General features: G+C 47.7%; 1 protein-coding gene across 1 annotated transcript in view; it reads left to right on the top strand.

The window, feature by feature from the left end:
• Positions 1 to 696: 696 nt before the first annotated feature.
• LOC146863598 (endonuclease domain-containing 1 protein-like) overlaps positions 697 to 20,133 on the top strand; it is an 80,880-nt gene continuing 61,443 nt past the window's right edge. The window contains exon 1 of the mRNA XM_085627618.1: positions 697 to 1,029. Within this exon, the coding sequence (XP_085483744.1) occupies positions 718 to 1,029 (312 nt within the window). The 5' untranslated portion in view covers positions 697 to 717. The remainder of the gene's footprint in view (positions 1,030 to 20,133) is intronic.

The raw sequence follows: 20,133 nt of genomic DNA, 5'->3' as shown, positions 1-20,133 counted from the left end.
TGATCAGGGACCGAGAACAGGGTAGACAAGCAGCGCACCACGGGGACCATGTGATGGTCACAGAAGAAGAAAGCTGCCGTGAAAGATGCAGAGTGCTTCGCACAAAGACTGCCGCAGGGTCACGACAATAACAAGGGCCACAGATCATGTGCACGCCTGTGCCTCAGCTGTAACTGCGTTCTCCTTCCTTTCTCTTGCTTTTTAAGTGCTTTCTCCTTCCTTTCTCTTGCTTTTTAAGTGCTTTCTCTTGCGTGTGCCTCCTTTTGTTCTTTCTCCTTCCTTTCTCTTGCTTTTTAAGTGCTTTCTCTTGCTTGTGCCTCCTTTTTTTCTTTCTCCTTCCTCCCCTCTGTTTTTGTTAGTGCTTTCTTACGGTTTTCCCTCAGTTTTCGCTCCTTCTCCTTGTTTGTTCGTCAACAGCGCCTTGAGAACCCCACGGGTGAGTTGCTGCGCTTTATAAATGCTGATTGAACCCTGAGATGCTCTGAGGGTGGAGAGAGCCGCTTGCCAGCTTTCCACCAACAGTCGAAGGCCCCCGAGTGCTCTCAGTATCTGCTGAAGGCCGCCTGACGTCACTGTTGGCCAGGCGGCGGCTCGCTGGTGGGAAACGATGCTGCGTGAACACCTGGAGTGGAAAAGCCGGACAAGATCCGATATCTTTCACCCGCTGAGGTCTGCACCAAAGAGCACGAGGTGGACTCTGACCAGGGACCGCGAAGCATGAGGAAGCCCTCGTTCCTGCCGGCTGCGCTGCTCCTGGCAGCTCTCGGGGCCTGGTGCGCCAGAGCTGAGGTGGTTGAAAGCTTCCTTCAGATACCGGAATGTATCCGATCCTTTCACCAGAAGCTGGAACCGATAGGCCTCAGCTCCAACCGCACGGCATGCATTTGCCAACGCCTCGATGGGGTCTACTCTTACGCCACGCTCTATGATGTCCGCAGGCGGATTCCCCTCTATTCAGCTTACATCTTGGAGGTGTCCAACACTTCCCGACCAGACATGTCCTCCAGCAGCTGGTACCTGGAGCCAATGGTAGGTCTCCTCTGTTCCTTAATCCACCAACGGTAGGCCTCCTCTGTTCTTTAATCCACCAAGGTAGGTCTCCTCTGTTCCCTAATCCACCAATGGTAGGTCTCCTCTGTTCCTTAATACACCAATGGTAGTCCTACTCTGTACCTTAATCCACCAATGGTATGTCTCCTCTGTTCCTTCATCCACCAATGTTAGGTCTCCTCTCTACCTTAATCCACCAACGGTAGGTCTCCTCTGTTCTTCAACTCACCAATGATAGGTCTCCTCTGTTCCTTAATCCACCAATGGTATGTCTCCTCTGTTCCTCAACCCATCAATGGTAGGTTTCCTCAATTCTGCAATCCACCAATTGCATGTCTCCTCTGTACCTTAATACACCAATAGTAGGTGTCCACTGTTCCTTAATCCACCAACAGTAGGTCTCCTCTGTTCCTCCACCCACCAATGGTAGGTCTCACCTGTTCCTTAATCCACCAATGGTAGGTCTCCTCTGTTCCTTAATCCACAAACAGTAGGTCTCCTCAGTTCCTTATCCACCAATGTTAGGTCTCCTCTCTACCTTAATCCACCAACGGTAGGTCTCCTCTGTTCTTCAACTCACCAATGATAGGTCTCCTCTGTTCCTTAATCCACCAATGGTATGTCTCCTCTGTTCCTCAACCCATCAATGGTAGGTTTCCTCAATTCTGCAATCCACCAATTGCATGTCTCCTCTGTACCTTAATACACCAATAGTAGGTATCCACTGTTCCTTAATACACCAACGGTAGGTCTCCTATGTTCCTTAATCCACCAACAGTAGGTCTCCTCTGTTCCTCCATCCACCAATGGTAGGTCTCGCCTGTTCCTTAATCCACCAATGGTAGGTCTCCTCTGTTCCTTAATCCACAAACAGTAGGTCTCCTCAGTTCCTTATCCACCAATGTTAGGTCTCCTCTCTACCTTAATCCACCAACGATAGGTCTCCTCTGTTCTTCAACTCACCAATGATAGGTCTCCTATGTTCCTTAATCCACCAACAGTAGGTCTCCTCTGTTCCTCCATCCACCAATGGTAGGTCTCGCCTGTTCCTTAAATCACCAATAGTAAGTCTCCTCAGTTACTTATTCCACCAATGGTAGGCCTCCTCTGTTCCTTAATCCACCAATGGTAGGTCTCCTCTGTTCCTTAATCCACAAACAGTAGGTCTCCTCAGTTCCTTATCCACCAATGTTAGGTCTCCTCTCTACTTTAATCCACCAACGGTAGGTCTCCTCTGTTCTTCAACTCACCAATGATAGGTCTCCTCTGTTCCTTAATCCACCAATGGCATGTCTCCTCTGTTCCTCAACCCATCAATGGTAGGTTTCCTCAATTCTGCAATCCACCAATTGCATGTCTCCTCTGTACCTTAATACACCAATAGTAGGCGTCCACTTTTCCTTAATACACCAACGGTAGGTCTCCTATGTTCCTTAATCCACCAACAGTAGGTCTCCTCTGTTCCTCCATCCACCAATGGTAGGTCTCGCCTGTTCCTTAAATCACCAATAGTAAGTCTCCTCAATTACTTATTCCACCAATGGTAGGCCTCCTCTGTTCCTTAATCCACCAATGGTAGGTTTCCTCTGTTCCTTAATCCACAAACAGTAGGTCTCCTCAATTCCTTATCCACCAATGGTAGGTCTCCTCTGTTCCTTAATCCACCATGGTAGGTGTCCTCTGTTCCTTAATCCACCAATGGCAGGTCTCTTCTATTCCTCAATCCACCAATGGAAGGTCTCCTCTGTTACTTAATCCACCAATGGTAGGGCTCCTCAGTTCCTTATTCCACCAATGGTAGGTCTCCTCTGTCCCTTAATCCACCAATGGTAGGTCTCCTCGGTTGCTTATCCCGCCAATGGTAGGTCACCTCTGTTCCTTAATCCACCAATGGTAGGTCTCCTCTGTTCTTTAATGCACCAAGGTAGGTCTCCTCTGTTCCTTAATCCACCAACGATAGGTCTCCTCTATTCTTCAATTCACCAATGATAGGTCTCCTCAGTTCCATAATCCACCAATGGTAGGTCTCCTCTGTTCCTTAATCCACCAGTGGCAGGTCTCCTCTGTTCCTCAGTCCACCAATGGTAGGTTTCCTCAGTTCCTCAATCCACCTATGGTAGGTGTCTTCTGTTCCTTAGTCCACCAATGGTAGGTCTCCTCTGTTCCTTAATCCACCAATGGTAGGTCTCTTCAATTACTTATTCCACCAATGGTAGCCCTCCTCTGTTCCTTAAACCACCAATGGTAGGTCTTCTCTACTCCTTAATCCACCACTGGTAGGTCTCCTCAGTTCCTTATTCCACCAATGGTAGGTCTCCTCTGTTCCTTAATCCACCAATGGTAGGTCTCCTCTGTTCCTTAATCTACCAATGGTAGGTCTCTTATGTTCCTCAATCCACCAATGGTAGGTCTCCACTGTGCCTCAATTCACCAATGGTAGGTCTCCTATGTTCCTTAATCCACCAACAATAGGTCTCCTCTGTTCCGCAAACCACAAATGATAGGTCTCCTCTGTTCCTTAATCCACCAATAGTAGGTCTCCTCAGTTCCTTATTCCACCAATTGTAGGCCTTCTCTGTTTCATAATCCACCAATGGTAGGTCTGCTCTGTCCCTTGATCCACCAATGGTAGGTCTGCTCTGTCCCTTGATCCACCAATGGTAGGTCTCCTCTGTTCCTTATTCCACCAATAGTAGTTCTCATCTGTACCTTAATCCACGAATGGTAGGGCTCCTCTGTTCTTCAATCCACCAATGATAGGTTTCCTCAATTCCTCAATCCAATTGCAGGTCTTCTCAGTACCTTAATCCACCAATAGTAGCTCTCGTTTGTTCCTTAATCCACCAAGGTTAGGTCTCCTGTGTTCCTTAATCCACCAAAGTTAGGTCTCCTCTGTTCCTTAATCCACCAACTGTAGGTCTCCTGTGTTCCTTAATCCACCAACGGTAGGTCTCCTGTGTTCCTTAATCCACCAAAGGTAGGTCTTCTCTGTTCCTCAATCCGCCAATGGTAGGTCTCGCCTGTTCCTTAATCAACCAATAGTAGGCCTCCTCTGTTCTTTAATCCACCAATGGTAGGTCTTCTCTGTACCTTAATTCACCAATGGTAGGTCTCCAATGTTCCTTAATCCACCAATGGTAGGTCTCCTCTGTTCCGTAATCCACCAATGGTATCTTTCCTCAGTTCCACAATGTTGTAGGTCTCCTCTGTTCCTTAATCCACCAACGATAGGTCTCCTCTATTCTTCAATTCACCAATGATAGGTCTCCTCAGTTCCATAATCCACCAATGGTAGGTCTCCTCTGTTCCTTAATCCACCAGTGGCAGGTCTCCTCTGTTCCTCAGTCCACCAATGGTAGGTTTCCTCAGTTCCTCAATCCACCTATGGTAGGTGTCTTCTGTTCCTTAGTCCACCAATGGTAGGTCTCCTCTGTTCCTTAATCCACCAATGGTAGGTCTCTTCAATTACTTATTCCACCAATGGTAGCCCTCCTCTGTTCCTTAAACCACCAATGGTAGGTCTTCTCTACTCCTTAATCCACCACTGGTAGGTCTCCTCAGTTCCTTATTCCACCAATGGTAGGTCTCCTCTGTTCCTTAATCCACCAATGGTAGGTCTCCTCTGTTCCTTAATCTACCAATGGTAGGTCTCTTATGTTCCTCAATCCACCAATGGTAGGTCTCCACTGTGCCTCAATTCACCAATGGTAGGTCTCCTATGTTCCTTAATCCACCAACAATAGGTCTCCTCTGTTCCGCAAACCACAAATGATAGGTCTCCTCTGTTCCTTAATCCACCAATAGTAGGTCTCCTCAGTTCCTTATTCCACCAATTGTAGGCCTTCTCTGTTTCATAATCCACCAATGGTAGGTCTGCTCTGTCCCTTGATCCACCAATGGTAGGTCTGCTCTGTCCCTTGATCCACCAATGGTAGGTCTCCTCTGTTCCTTATTCCACCAATAGTAGTTCTCATCTGTACCTTAATCCACGAATGGTAGGGCTCCTCTGTTCTTCAATCCACCAATGATAGGTTTCCTCAATTCCTCAATCCAATTGCAGGTCTTCTCAGTACCTTAATCCACCAATAGTAGCTCTCGTTTGTTCCTTAATCCACCAAGGTTAGGTCTCCTGTGTTCCTTAATCCACCAAAGTTAGGTCTCCTCTGTTCCTTAATCCACCAACTGTAGGTCTCCTGTGTTCCTTAATCCACCAACGGTAGGTCTCCTGTGTTCCTTAATCCACCAAAGGTAGGTCTTCTCTGTTCCTCAATCCGCCAATGGTAGGTCTCGCCTGTTCCTTAATCAACCAATAGTAGGCCTCCTCTGTTCTTTAATCCACCAATGGTAGGTCTTCTCTGTACCTTAATTCACCAATGGTAGGTCTCCAATGTTCCTTAATCCACCAATGGTAGGTCTCCTCTGTTCCGTAATCCACCAATGGTATCTTTCCTCAGTTCCACAATGTTGTAGGTCTCCTCTGTACCTTAATACACCAATAGTAGGTCTCCTCTGTTCTTTAATCTACCAATGGTAGGTCTTCTCTGTACCTTAATCCACCAATGGCAGGTCTCCTCTGTTCTTTAATCCACTACTGTTACAAAGCATCAAGACAAATACACCGGTGCAGAGTCTAGAGTACACTGGGAAAAGCAAGCAAGATCTCCGGAACTTCATGGGGCAACAATATCCTGATGATATACCCCAAGATTCATGATTCCTGTAGCTCAGTGGAGAGGCCAATACCCTGTTTACGCTCACCTCGACTCCTTTAGAGTTGGGACCGAACCCCAAGACTCAAGGCATCGCCATATTAATGTTCTGTAGAACTTCCTGGTGATTCCGAACCCCTAGTGATGCTCAGCCAACCTTATGCTGTCTGGGGAGAAAGGATTTAGGGTCTGGGGTAGAATTGAAGTACCACAATTGCACACAGGATGACTTTCCAACAGCACCCCTTCAAGTGTGGTCTAACGCCTTCATGATGTGCACCCTGATCTGTGATCTGACCGTCAGGGGTTTTCCAGCACCTTCATAATGAAATTTGAAATTAAAAAAAGCATAAAGCGCATGATACCCGAAGGTGTCACAGTGCTAGCTAACTAAAGAAGCGCCAACAGGAGAGACAACAATACCCATTCAGCACCACAAGAAAAAAGTCAGGTTCTCAAGTTTTTAGGAAAGACAACATAAGAAGAAAGGCTTGCGATAGCCATGACAGAAGCCACGCAAAAAGAACGTCCCTCCCACCTCGCTGCCCAAAATCCTGGGACCTCTACCTTCTTAAGAAAGGAAGACCTCAACTGTCTATTTGGGAATGTACCATTTAAAGGCCTTTCTCACATGCATCGACCCTTGGCAGGGGAGAGCGGTGTGGACCGGACAAAGGGCTTTAAACCTCTCTCGCTTCACAACTGGCAGCCAGCGCGGAGAGCAGATGCCCTCTCTGATGGACAGACATTTAGGGATGTCCAAAACCAGTTACGTATCCCCATCCTGAATCACTGGAGACTGTTTAAAGTGCCTCTATCAATATTAAGACACAGAGCATAGCAGGGGTCAATCCGAGAAGTAATTAGCACAATGACCACAAGCTCAGCGGGATGAAAGGAAAGACCTTCCTTAAGATTTTAATGATGAAGAAACAGGACACAGGAACTAACAATCCTCTTCACCTGAGTATCAAGAGAGAGAAGTATATATACTGAGGATAGACTCAATAATGTGTGTATCATCAGTGTACGATAATACCCGGAAGCCAAAGGATCGGATCAGTTTGGCAGGGTGGCCACATAAAGATTGAGCATGGTCGGGCTAAGAGCCCTGATGCCCCCGCACGGCAGCTGGAAAGAGCCAGACTTGAACTGACCACAGCTCACGGTGCGAGATCTATTGGAGAGGAAATACTCCATCAGGGCCAGGGCGGTGTCCCTCAACCCAGCGCAATCTATGTACTAGGCGGGAGGGGGACATTGTATCGAACGCCGCTGAAAGCTCCAGCAGCACAAAGACGGCGGAACGTCCCTGGTAGACCTGATGATGAATGGAGTCAGTGGAAGCCAGCAAAGCGGATTCCGTCCTACGACCTCTGCGAAGGGTCCAGAAGATCCTGAGACTCTAAGAATGCTGCCAACGCTTGATTCAAATGTTTTTCTAATATCTTTCTAATATCTTAGGAAGAAGAGATATTGGAACGAGATTATTCACGTCTTCAGGGTCTCCGGTGGGCTTCTAAGGATCCCCACAATCACCTCTTTCCAAGATTGATGGAAGATTCCTGTTAAAAGAATACAATTGTAAACCTTTTCAAGAAAGCAGGAGAACTGATTTGAAGCTAACTGCAGTACACGGGGAGGGCAAGGGGCGTCTGGAGAACTGGAGTCCAGTCAAAGAAGAAGCTGCTTCACTGGGTACAAGAAACCAAAGGAACGACAGACATAGTGGTGGTGGGGGAGCTACTAGTAGCCTCATCAAGATCTGAAAAAGAACCATCTTCCTCATGCCTAAAACAAGCAACAATCTTCAGAACTCTATTCTGTAAGTGGTCTGCCATCTTGTTACAGAAAGCCTGAGAACTTTCAGTGGCTTCCTGGGCAGGGGGGATAGAAAGATTTTTGATCACTTTAAAGAGTTCTTGAGGGGTGTTTGTGGCCGTCCTGATTTTAGTAGTAAATAGGAGGACTTAGCTAGCCTGATGGCATCCATGAACTGAGCTTCAGGGGTGGTCTAACACCTTCATGATGTATACCCAGACTCGTGATCAAAGTTTCAGGGGTGATCCTGCACCTTTGTGATGTATACCCAGACCCGTGATCTGAGCTTCAGGGGTGATCTAACACTTTCATGCTGTATACCCAGACCCATGATCTGAGCTTCAGGGGTGGTCTAACACCTTCATGATGTATACCCAGACTTGTGATCAAAGGTTATGGGGTGATCCAACTCCTTCATGATGTATACCCAGACCCATGATCTGAGCTTCAGGGGTCGTCGAACACCTTCGTGATGTATACCCAGACCCGTGATCAGAGCTTCAGGGGTGGTCTAACACCTTCATGATGTATACCCAGACCCATGATCTGAGTTTCAGGGGTGGTCTAACACCTTCATGATGTATACCCAGACTCGGGATCAAAGTTTCAGGGGTGATCTAACTCCTTCATGTTGTATACCCAGACCCATGATCAGAGCTTCAGGGGTGGTCTAACACCTTCATGATGTATACCCAGACTGGTGATCAGAGCTTCAGGGGTGATCTAACACCTTCATGATGTATACCCAGACCCATGATCTGAGTTTCAGGGGTGGTCTAACACCTTCATGATGTATACCCAGACTCGGGATCAAAGTTTCAGGGGTGATCTAACTCCTTCATGTTGTATACCCAGACCCATGATCAGAGCTTCAGGGGTGGTCTAACACCTTCATGATGTATACCCAGACTGGTGATCAGAGCTTCAGGGGTGATCTTACACCTTCATGATGTATACCCAGACTTGTGATCAAAGTTTCAGGGGTGTTCCGGCACCTTTGTGATGTATACCCAGACCTGTGATCAGAGCTTCAGGGGTGGTCTAACACCTTCATGATGTATACCCAGACTTGTGATCAAAGTTTCAGGGGTGGTCCGGCACCTTTGTGATGTATACCCAGACCCGTGATCTGAGCTTCAGGGGTGGTCTAACACCTTCGTGATGTATACCCAGACCCATGATCTGAGTTTCAGGGGTGGTCTAACACCTTCATGATGTATACCCAGACTCTTGATCAAAGTTTCAGGGGTGATCTAACTCCTTCATGATGTTTACCCTGACCCATGATCTGAGCTTCAGGGGTGGTCTAACACCTTCATGATGTGTACCCAGACCCGTAATCTGAGCTTCAGGGGTGGTCTAACACCTTCATGATGTATACCCAGACCCGTGATCAGAGCTTCAGGGGTGATCTAAAACATTCATGATGGATACCCAGACCCATGATCAGAGCTTTAGGGGTGGTCTAACACCTTCATGATGTATACCCAGACCCGTAATCTGAACTTCAGGGGTGGTCTAACACCTTCATGATGCATACCCAGACCCGTGATCAGAGCTTCAGGGGTGGTCTCACACCTTCATGATGTATACGCAGACCCGTGATCAGAGCTTCAGGGGTGGTCTAACACCTTCATGATGTATACCCAGACCCATGATCTGAGCTTCAGGGGTAGTCTGGCACCTTCATGATGTATACCCAGACCTGTGATCAGAGCTTCAGGGGAGGTCTAACACCTTCATGATGTATACCCTGACCCGTGATCTGAGCTTAAGGGGTGGTCTGGCACCTTCATGATGTATACCCAGACCCTTGATCAGAGCTTCAGGGGTGGTCTAACATCTTCATGATGTATACGCAGACTCGTATTCTGAGCATCAGGGGTTGTCTAGTACCTTCATGTTGTTTACCAAGATTGATCATGAGGGGGGCTCCAATGAATATTGTAAATCACACATATGAACACTTCGAAGATGCTGTATTTTGTTTGGCTCCTGGTTGGTTTATAGGTACCCAAGAGATTTATCGCTAGTGCCTGGGACAAGCCTCATGACAGGGTCAATCCGCATATAAGCGGACTTATACCCAAGAGCGGCCTGCGAAGATCACAGAGTTCAAATTAAAAAAACTGGAACGTTCACCCCTCCGCAGGACATGCCTGGACTGGGAGTCATGATGGTGGAGAAGATAAGTTTAGAATCACTGGCCCCTCAGTGCACTTTTACTTCAGCCCTCTCTAGAAGAACTTTGTAAACAACAAGGGGACCCAAGTAAAGTCTGCCAGGGACCTCAGGAATCAATTATTTTACACTACAGTGGCCCCTACGAAAATAGGGATAGACAAACAACAATGAATACAGACCCAGTCCGTGCTGTATTGGTTAAACTTGTCCAGCCGGACAGAGGTTCAATATTTAATTTAGCAATAATTCTTTAAGATATATACAAACGAAGATACCGAGAGTGGGACACAAGCCTGCATCCTACTACAGAAACATAAAAACACACAGATTGGGGAACAGCTAAGGGAGGCTCAGGCAATGCTCACAGTTTGTTTTCAAGAAACAAATCATTCATTAGGTAAACAAATCGCAAGGAACGCCTCTGCATAGTACATGGTAACATCACAGTTAATGTATGAGACGTTGTTGTAATTTACTTATGAATGTTAAGAATGTTGACATGCAGAACCTTTACGATGTCATAGAACGCAGAGGCTGAGGTGATTACACTGCGGCCTGAGCTTTTGACTGGACTTGACTGTTGATGCTGAGTGGTTATACTTCTTAAATAAACCACTTCTTATTCACCTTTTGGTGTTGGATAATACTTCATTACAGACGTTTTAGGGTGTCGACGGCGTTTCGATCCAAGTGAGCAATGCGAGGATCATCTTCAGGACATTAAATAAGCATGCCTGTTCATAAGTGCCTTACATTACTGTATTAATTCACATTCGTTGGGAGAAAGAGGAGGGAGGAAACATAAAAAAGGGAAGAATCAGGAGGATGTAAGTCAAGTTCATGCAGCCTCATAAATTTGGCGAGCTAGTCAGAATACAGCTGCACCATAAGAGAAATGCAAATCGCATTATATAACATAGTGAGATTCAATTGCCACAGAGGGAATAAAATTGGCGCAGTGACAAGGTGTTCAGCATAAGAATTACGAAGCAGTGACTCGGTGAAAAGAATAATTTGGAAACGACGCAGTGACTTAGTGGGAAATTAAATTGTCTACAATTGCATGTTGGAATAATTCTTGTGGTCAACAATAGAGCAAGGAGCAACCGTGCGTGGTGACAAGGGAATCGAGGGAATTAAGTAAACAGAGCTAGCAGAGTGCCGATCACATGCATACTGAGTGAATAATCATTGCTTGTGGATTGGACCGTTTAGAGTATGCGAAAGTCCTTACTTGACGGAACAAGTCCGGGAGGCCAAGCGCATGGAATACTCACTACGGGAAGTACACAGGATTGTCCTGGAGGAAGAGGGAGAGCCCAATTATAGGGGGGGTAAAAAAATCCTGGAACAAGAGTTGGGAGGGGAGGGGTAAGAGTGCTTACCAGCAGTTGCAGCGATAAGTAAGTGCCACAGTCGGTCGGTCAATTGCTTGGATAACCTCGGTTGAGGTGGCGTGGGAGCCAACTTCGTGTGCTCTAGGTGCAGTGGCCTGAAAAATAATGTGAGGGTCAAGGCGCAGAAGGGTGATATAAGCGTCCTGAGAGCCCAAGTGTTGCGCAGCTAAAGGTCACTCACCTACGTGTCTCAGGTCGTATGGGACGTATAGAAGGATTCTCAGGGGAAGGAGCCACATGCGGGTGCTCAAACGGCGTAATGGACTGAAAGGGAATTGCGGAGGGTCAAAAGGGGGAAAAAGCAGCTAGAAAACACTGCGATGGGGTCATGGCATGGCAGCGTGCTTACCTATGGCCGATGTATACGACGGGCTGCACAGGGGGTCAGCTTCCTTGGATGCGGGGAGAGAAATGAAACTGGCTCTGTCTCAAGTAGGAAGAATAGTGCATGGATTGGCTTGAAGAATCATGTGATCGGATGAGAGTGCAGGAAGAGAGGAAGGCCTAGGAGATGATAATGGTGGCCATATTGGAATGGAGTGAAACTCACAGAGTGAGTTGTGTGAAGGCCACGTTGAGTGCGATAAGGACATAGTAATTGTGAAAAGGAGGTGTCAAATCATTCGGTCAGTGCGTGATAGGGTGCCATAACTGCAGTCATACTTATTCCATTGTAAAGTCTCAAGTACAGGGTTACTTGAAGTATTTTCAAGAGGGCCATATTCACAGATGTGGTTCTGTGTCTCAGGTTAAATAAGAGTTGTCTAATCTTCCAGGCGATTCAGCCCTGTGTGCAAACTGTTAGTTTTCAAAATCCATTTAAGTTCTTCTTTATTAAGCAGTTTGGAGATGTCAACACCTCTTGGTGGGAGTTTGACCACACTTCTGATAGTCCAACATATATCGTCCTCAGAATGTCCAGTCTCTGTATAGTGTTCCACCAGCGGTGCATTGGGTGTCTTGCAACTTATTCGACTCCGGTGTTGACATATGCGAATTCGTATTTTTTGAGTGGTCTGTTCAATATAGATTCTGTTGAAGGGGCACAAGATTGCATATACAACATTGCATGTGTTACAGTTTGTAGTGGGCTGGCCCACGTGTGCAGGATGACAAGTAGACGCTGTGGACGTGGCCAGGTAGGAGTAGATGTAGTTTATTAAGATCATAGGTGTAGAAGTAGTAAACCCAGAACAGGCCCCACAATAGGCCCCAACATAGGCCCCAGCATTAACCCCACCAGGAGCAGCCTCCTAGCTGCTCAGCCCATCTTCCCAACTCTCTCAGTCCCACACAGTATCTAAGCATTCCACCCACACTGACATTCTACGCGGAACACTGACACTGGCTGAGCAGCTAGGTACAGAATGAAAGGAACATAACAACATGACCTGAGGATACTACACATCCTCTTCCTTTACACTGAAAATTAATAAAACCTAGAATAGACCCAAACTACTAATAAGCAAACAAATAAATACAGAAATGTACACAAGATATGAATAGTCCATAAACCCAAGGATGCATGAAGACATACATCACGGGAGGGAAAACAGACACACTAAGGAGAAAGGAAAGATGCAAGCATAGATCAACACACTAACACCATCCCCTTCCCTTAATACTCAACAAAAAAAATTTTAAGTAGTGAAATAAGAGCTCACATACAACAAATGAATCTGATACCCAGAGTAGAATCCTACGGGTATAAATGCCTGTGGGTACAACAACACCCAAGGAAGTACTTCTCACGTGAGAAGACCCTGACGAAAACTCAAAACGCCACCTCTCATGTAAGGGACACTATGGGACTAAAACCCACGTGTTTGGGACTGCTAGTAGATATAAAAAAGACTAACACCCAAATTTAAATAATATGTCACATGGGACTGAAACCCACTGACACGTGCATAATGTAAAACCGACATGCAGCACGGTGTGGCATCAAAAGATGGCTACACACACACAAGACAGTGAAAACGTAAATGAAAGGACTGATACCCAACATACACGTAAAGGTGGGACTAAGACCCCCTTTTTAACTTAGTAAATAGGACTGGCACCCATTACAATGACATAGGTGGGACACTAACCCCCCATAAATAGGTAGGACTTTAACCCCCTATAACAGAGTAAATGGGACTGACACCCAAACTCAAAGTGACAAAGGTGGGACTAAAACCCCCTGTAAAAATGGGGCTAAAACCCATTCCCAAATAAATCACTGTGAACGTGGGGTGATGGGACTAAAAACCCACTCCCATCTCTAGGCAGGAATAACTATCTAAAAGGAAATGGGACTAAAACCCACTCCTATCCCTTAGGCAGGCAGGGATAAAACATTTTATATAAGGGTCATGAGACTAAAAACCCACCCCTATCCCTTAAGCAGGGATACGTAAATAAGAGACATGGGACTAATACCCACTCCCATGCCAACAAAACAAATCTGTACATAGCGATAAAACAACGTTAGCATACAACAAATACTTGACACTGAAGAAAGAAATCACACTAATCTGTGAACATAAAACGTTTTTGTGATGAATACATTTTCTTGTGAATTAAAACTTTTCTACGTTAAATCCATTCACTTGTGAAATAAACGTTTGCATGCTAATTCTTTAAACTTGCCCTATAACTCATGTTACTAAAGTCAATGGTGTGCCTGTCACCGCGACAGGCGTTCCAAAACAACAATTTGATTCATTCAAAAACGCAGTTTTGAAACTTCCAATTACTGATGACCTTTCTTTTTTTTTTACACCGCTGCTACCACCAAAACACAGTACCTTTAAATACGAAAACCACATTACTCTGCTTGTTCATATTTCGTTGAACTGTTCCTTTTTAACTTCCATTGCCGATGCGTTACGCCGTTGTGCAAATTCCCCTCAGGCTCTTACTGAACTTGTACTGTAGCACCTGACTTGTGCCCAATCGTTGCCGACGTTCTTTTCAATTTACTTTATTTTTGCGGACAAAACGTGGTTGGCAATACTCCTCAAATTCGCTACGCTGGCACTGTCATATACTGCTTGGAAACAACGTGGTTGGCAATGAACTAAAACGACAGCTTGAATGCTCACTCACGCAAATTCCAAAATGGCGGCACGCTGAGGAGACGCACGCCGAGTGGCTCACGGCGCGCTCCCGCTTTAAACGTCCTAATTCATCTTTGAAGACAGACAAGACGAAAGGAACGTAGACGTCATGAAGAGTTTGAATGGCTCCGCGCGACACAACGGACCAGGTGAGGTGCGCGAGCAGCAATTTGAACTTGAAATAAAGCGTAACTGTCACTGCAGGCCTTGTGATAGGGAACACAAACCATTCATTTTACCATAGTTAAAACTGCACTTTGCTTACAATGTCCGTCTCTTCTCTAGAAGGCAGGCAGGGAGACTCGGTGATATCACTAAAACGCAAGTAATTGGAAAATTAAACCGGGAAAAGTGAGTTTCACACCGGTGCAGCGCTAGTAGATATAAAAAATATACACAATCCATACCCACAGGAAAGCAAGACTTGAGCTGCATAATGTGATGGATGACGAACTAAAAGAAGACAGTCTTTTTAAAACGGAAGCTTCACACTTCGCACAGGAGACAAAAACACCAACAGCCAGAGATACCTTTTTTCTTGCTGCACGAAAGACATTGGTTGTGGCCGATTAGTTGTTTTTGTGGCACTGCAGACATTACGTTTCTTCATCAAGCTGTAATAAGGCTTGTAACCGTATTTTCTCGTGTTGTAGATGACAAGATGGAAACACAGCACGCCCGGGCTGGGCTGTCCGGTGTAGTGGACACTGGTGGGGCAGACAGGCATGCTTGACAAATTTCTTTGACTTCGCTGCGTGGTTAAGCAGGTTTCTTTCCTTTTCTTCAAATTTCTCGACGCTTGTTTCTTTTCTTTTATTTTCTTGATGCTTGTTTCGTTTTTTCTCATTTTACTTGACAAAGATTCTTTTCTACACGTTCTCTTGGTCCACTCGTCTTTTATGGTTGCCTTCATGTTACCTTTTTGCGTGAGATTTTCTCCAGATCGTCGCCATAAATGTAGTGAGCTGGCCCACGTGTGCAGGATGACAAGTAGACGCTGTGGACGTGGCCAGGTAGGAGTAGATGTAGTTTATTAAGATCATAGGTGTAGAAGTAGTAAACCCAGAACAGGCTCCACAATAGGCCCCAACATAGGCCCCAGCATTAACCCCACCAGGAGCAGCCTCCTAGCTGCTCAGCCCATCTTCCCAACTCTCTCAGTCCCACACAGTATCTAAGCATTCCACCCACACTGACATTCTACGCGGAACACTGACACTGGCTGAGCAGCTAGGTACAGAATGAAAGGAACATAACAACATGACCTGAGGATACTACACAGTTTGTGAATGTTTTTAATTCAGATCATATATTTTCAAATAAAACTCTTTGCATTCAATTGTGAGATCACAAATACTACAATTTCCACATTTCACGTGGCCCGTAAGGGATTGTAGCCCCCAGTGATCGTTCAGGGTGCTGGGTTGTCCTTTGGCGGGCAGTGCCGCACGCACGAGGTGCTCTTTAATGTTTTTGTTTTTCTTAAATGCAAACATGGGGCGTTCAAGATTGAGAGTTCCAGCATTTAGAACATTCCAGATTTTTAAGATGGATTCACGTACCGTGTTGGAAACTGGGGAAAAGGTAGTAACACAAACCAAGCGATTTTGGCATGGTTGGGTTTTGACTTCCAATAGGACCTCACGTGGGCAGTACCATGCTCTTTTCTTTTCGAAGGAACTGGGAATAAGGTAATGAGTCGCGGAGTGCCCGGTGGGGGTGGCTGTCATACCGTAATAAGGTATTACGCTCAGTGGGTTTACGGAATAGACTAGTGATGAGTACTCCCTCTCTATGCATGATGTTCAGGTCAAGAAATGGGATCGATAATTTATCCTGTGTCAATGTAAATTTCAGGCCACCACAATTATTATTGACCAGTGAAGAAAGGACTCTAGGGTTTGCTCAGTGTCCTGCCAGATCATGAAAATGTCATCTATATATCTCTTCCATCGCTTGATGCCATTATAGAAGGGATTGGTGGGGGACAAAATAAGGGTGGTCTCAAGAGAGTCCATGTAGAGTATGGCCAGATTCAGGGCAAAAACAGCCCCCATTGAGGTTCCTTTCACTTGTTGGTAGAATTGACCCTCAAATAGGAAGACATTTCTAGTTAGACAAATCTCTAGGAGTTGAAGTATAAAGTTAGTCGGAACTGAATGAGGCTGTGGGCTTTTGTTAAGGACAGTTTCCATCACGAGTAGAGAATCTATCTGTGGAATATTTGATCTGGCAGGACACTCCCTCTCAAATCACCCCATAAAGAGGCATGCGTAAGAGGGAGCAAATTTAGAACCCATGGCAGTCCCGAGTATCTGATGAAACCAGGCAGTATCATGTAAGAAAAAATTATTACTTAAAATTATATCAATCATTTCTAATATCATTTAGTTGAATTCATAGTGTTCCGCAAGCTCCCCGTCCAAAAGGAGCGGACAGCCAGTATTCCAAATTCCTTAAATATGCATGTATATAAGCCTTCCACGTCAAATGTGGCAAAGCAAAGCTCATCAGACCACTGGAAGTCATTGAATTTGACCAGAATGTCTTTGCTATCCCTAATGTACGAGGGAAGGTCTACAACATATTTTTGGAGTCTGCGATCAACGAATTCTGAAAGTTTTTCGGTCAGCGAGTCAATCCCTGAAATAACAGGGCGGCCTGGAGGAAAAGCGCCGCCCTTGTGAATTTTAGGTAAAATGTAAATGCATGGATATTTAGGATTGTCAATTCTGAGATATCTGGACTCGTCTTCAGACAATAAACCAATATCCCTCCATTCGCACAATCTCATATTTATCATCGCAGTTACTTTCTTGATGGGGTTAATAGCGATTGGCTCATAGCAATGAGTATTGCTTAACTGTCGATCAATCTCAGACATGAAATCACAGTGATTCATAACCATAACATTACTGCCCTTGTCCGCTTCTTTTATACCAATAGTTTTATCAAGTTGCAATCTATTGAGCGCTTGTCGCTCAGTGGCGGTAATGTTGTGGCTAATACATTGTACATGTCTACCTGGTGTCTCCAATTTATACAGGTCATCACTCACTTTATTATAGAACATGTCTATTTTTGGATGCTAATTGAGAGTAGGCACACATTTAGATCTTGGTTTGAGACTGTGAGAAGGTGGCCTGATATATGCTGTCCACTAGTTCTAGTGGGCACCTTGTATCAGTCCAAACAACCCCTTATGGTGATAGGTTAAAGACAACTGTTGGAAGGCGTTCCCCGGGGAGGCTGCGGAATGCGTTCCCGACCACCCGGAGGCCCACCTTACCCAGAGTTAGGCCGAGCAAGAGCAGGGAGGACCTTCCTGGAAGGGTCTCGTACCTAGGATCGCACACGCTGCGCTTACTCTCCCTTCAGATAGAGGGACACCACACAGTAATTCGTTGTAAGACAATATGCTTTTATCGGTAGTTGTCAGGGATCTTTATGATCTGGCAGGCAGGTGCAGAATTAATGCCACAAGCGGCAGCGATCTCGTGAGGAGGGAAAGGGTAGCGGGACAGTCTTTGAATCAGTGTCTCTGCGAGGTATCCGGCGCACAGCTCTCAATCCTCGAGCTGAGGGGATGTTGCTTCTCTTGGCAATCTCTGCCGATTCTCTTGGAGGAGCGGGCCGTGAGTCACTCAGCAGGCACCGGAGGGTCGTAGTTCAGGGAGCCGCGACGGCGTCAGCAGGGCTCAGATGGTTCAGAATTCGGGGAGCCGCGACGGCGTCAGCAGGGCTCAGATGGTTCAGAGTTCGGGGAGCCGCGACAGCGTCCGCAGGGCTCAGGTGGTTCAGAGTTCGGGTAGCGTTCTTCTGTTCGGTGAGCGATCGAGCCGCGACCAGGTCAGCAGGCTCTCGTCAGTCCAGGTCTTCTATGCTCCCATCCCTTTAGCACCCCTTGTTATACTCCCCCTCCTCTTTGAAGTCCGGAGTCCTCGCGGAGAGGGGTCTGGTGCCTGGGGGGGCGGTGTGTCGGGGTTTCCTGTCGCTCGGCCCTTTGATCTGTTCAGGTGGGTCTGGGAGGGACTCCAGACACCCAGCAGGCGAGGCGCCCGCTCACCGGGGGCCTGGTGGTCGATCGAAACCTCCCTCGGGGGAGAGACCAGAGGTGTGACAGGGTCGGCGCCTCTCGGTCTGGTTTGGGGGGGGGTTTTGTTCTCCCTCGGCCGGGCATGCGTGTTGGGGATCTGGTCGGCCCTCGGGATGATGGCCCACGGGAGCCGGAAGGCCGTGTCCACGAGGTTTGGCGTGGTTGTAGGGTAACTTGCTGGTCGGGAGGGCCCACGCCACGAGGCCGGTCTCACACGTGCCCCCCCAGCTGAAAGGCGGGGAGAACTACCCATCCACTTGGGGGTTCTCCTCGCTGAAGCGGAAGAATCGGGACAGGCCGTCCGCGTTGGCGTGGTCCGTCCCGGGGCGATGTTCCACCGTGAAATCCATCCCTTGGAGGGAGATGGACCAGCGTAGCAACTTGGGGTTTTCTCCTCGCATCTGCATCAGCCACCGCAAGGGGCGGTGATCCGTTTGTACTCGGAAGTGTGTTCCGAACAGGTAGGGTCGTAGCTTTTTGAGGGCCCAGACTACTGCGAAGGTCTCTCTCTCAATGGTGCTCCACCGCTGTTCCCGGGGCAGCAACCTTCGGCTGATGAAGGCTATGGGCCGATCTATGCCCTTGTCGTCGAACTGGGAGAGGACTGCCCCGATGCCGTGTTCCGAGGCGTCCGTCTAGACCACAAACTCCTGGGCATAGTCGGGTGCTTTGAGCACTGGAGCTGCGCACATGGCGGCCTTTAGGGTGTCGAACGCCTTCTGGCAGGAGGGAGTCCAGTGTACTTTCTTGGGGTGTTTTTTGGAGGTTAGTTCTGTGAGGGAGCCTGCGATGCTGCCATAGTTCTTAATAAACCTTCGGTAGTAGCCGGTGAGGCCCAGGAAGGCCCGGACTTCCGTTTGGGTTGCGGGGGGTTCCCAGGACAAGATGGCGTCGATCTTCGGCTGGAGGGGGGCGACCTGCCCACTTCCCACCTGGTGCCCCAGATAGGTTACGGAGCCGTGCCCAATTTGACATTTGCTGGCTTTGATGGTGAGGCCGGCCCGGCGCAGAGCCAGCAGGACTTGACGGAGGTGCTGGAGGTGCTCGGTCCATTGGGAGCTGAAGACCGCTATGTCGTCGAGGTATGCTGCGCTGAACCCCTCTAGTCCGGACAGGACCCTGTTCACCAGCCGCTGGAAGGTGGCCGGGGCATTCTTCATTCCAAACGGCATCACCCTAAAGCGGTAGTGCCCATCCGGGGTGGAGAAGGCGGAGCGCTCCTTGGCTCCCTCGGTGAGGGCAATCTGCCAGTATCCACTAGTCAGGTCGAAGGTGCTGAGGTAGCGAGCGGCCCCAAGGCGGTCAATGAGCTCGTCGGCACGGGGGATAGGGTGAGCGTCCGCTCGGGTGACCGCATTGAGTCCTCGGTAGTCCACGCAAAACCTCAGCTCGGGGGCAACACCCGGGGTAGTCGCTTTCGGAACCAGGACTACCGGGCTGGCCCAGGGGCTGTCGGAGGGTTCAATCACCCCGAGGTCTAGCATCTTCGCCACCTCGGTCTGGATGCAGGTTCGGACCCGATCAGGGACCCGGTAGGCCCGATGTCTCACTGGCGGGCAGTCGCCGGTGTTCACGTCGTGGACACACCAGTTGGTGACCCCAGGGGTCAGGGAGAAGAGGTCCGCGAACTGCCCTAGTAGCTGGCGGCAGTCGTCGGACTGTTGGGCTGTGAGGGCGGTTGACAGTCTCACTCCCTCCACGGACCCATCGGTCTCTTTCGCCCCCAGGGGGTCTGGAAGGGGCTCGGTGTCTTCTTCGGCCCCATCGTCGGT

This window comes from Triturus cristatus, chromosome 2_1, assembly GCF_964204655.1.
Source record: "Triturus cristatus chromosome 2_1, aTriCri1.1, whole genome shotgun sequence".
NCBI classification, from domain to species: Eukaryota; Metazoa; Chordata; class Amphibia; order Caudata; family Salamandridae; genus Triturus; species Triturus cristatus.
This window is presented reverse-complemented; position numbering and strand designations above follow the sequence as displayed.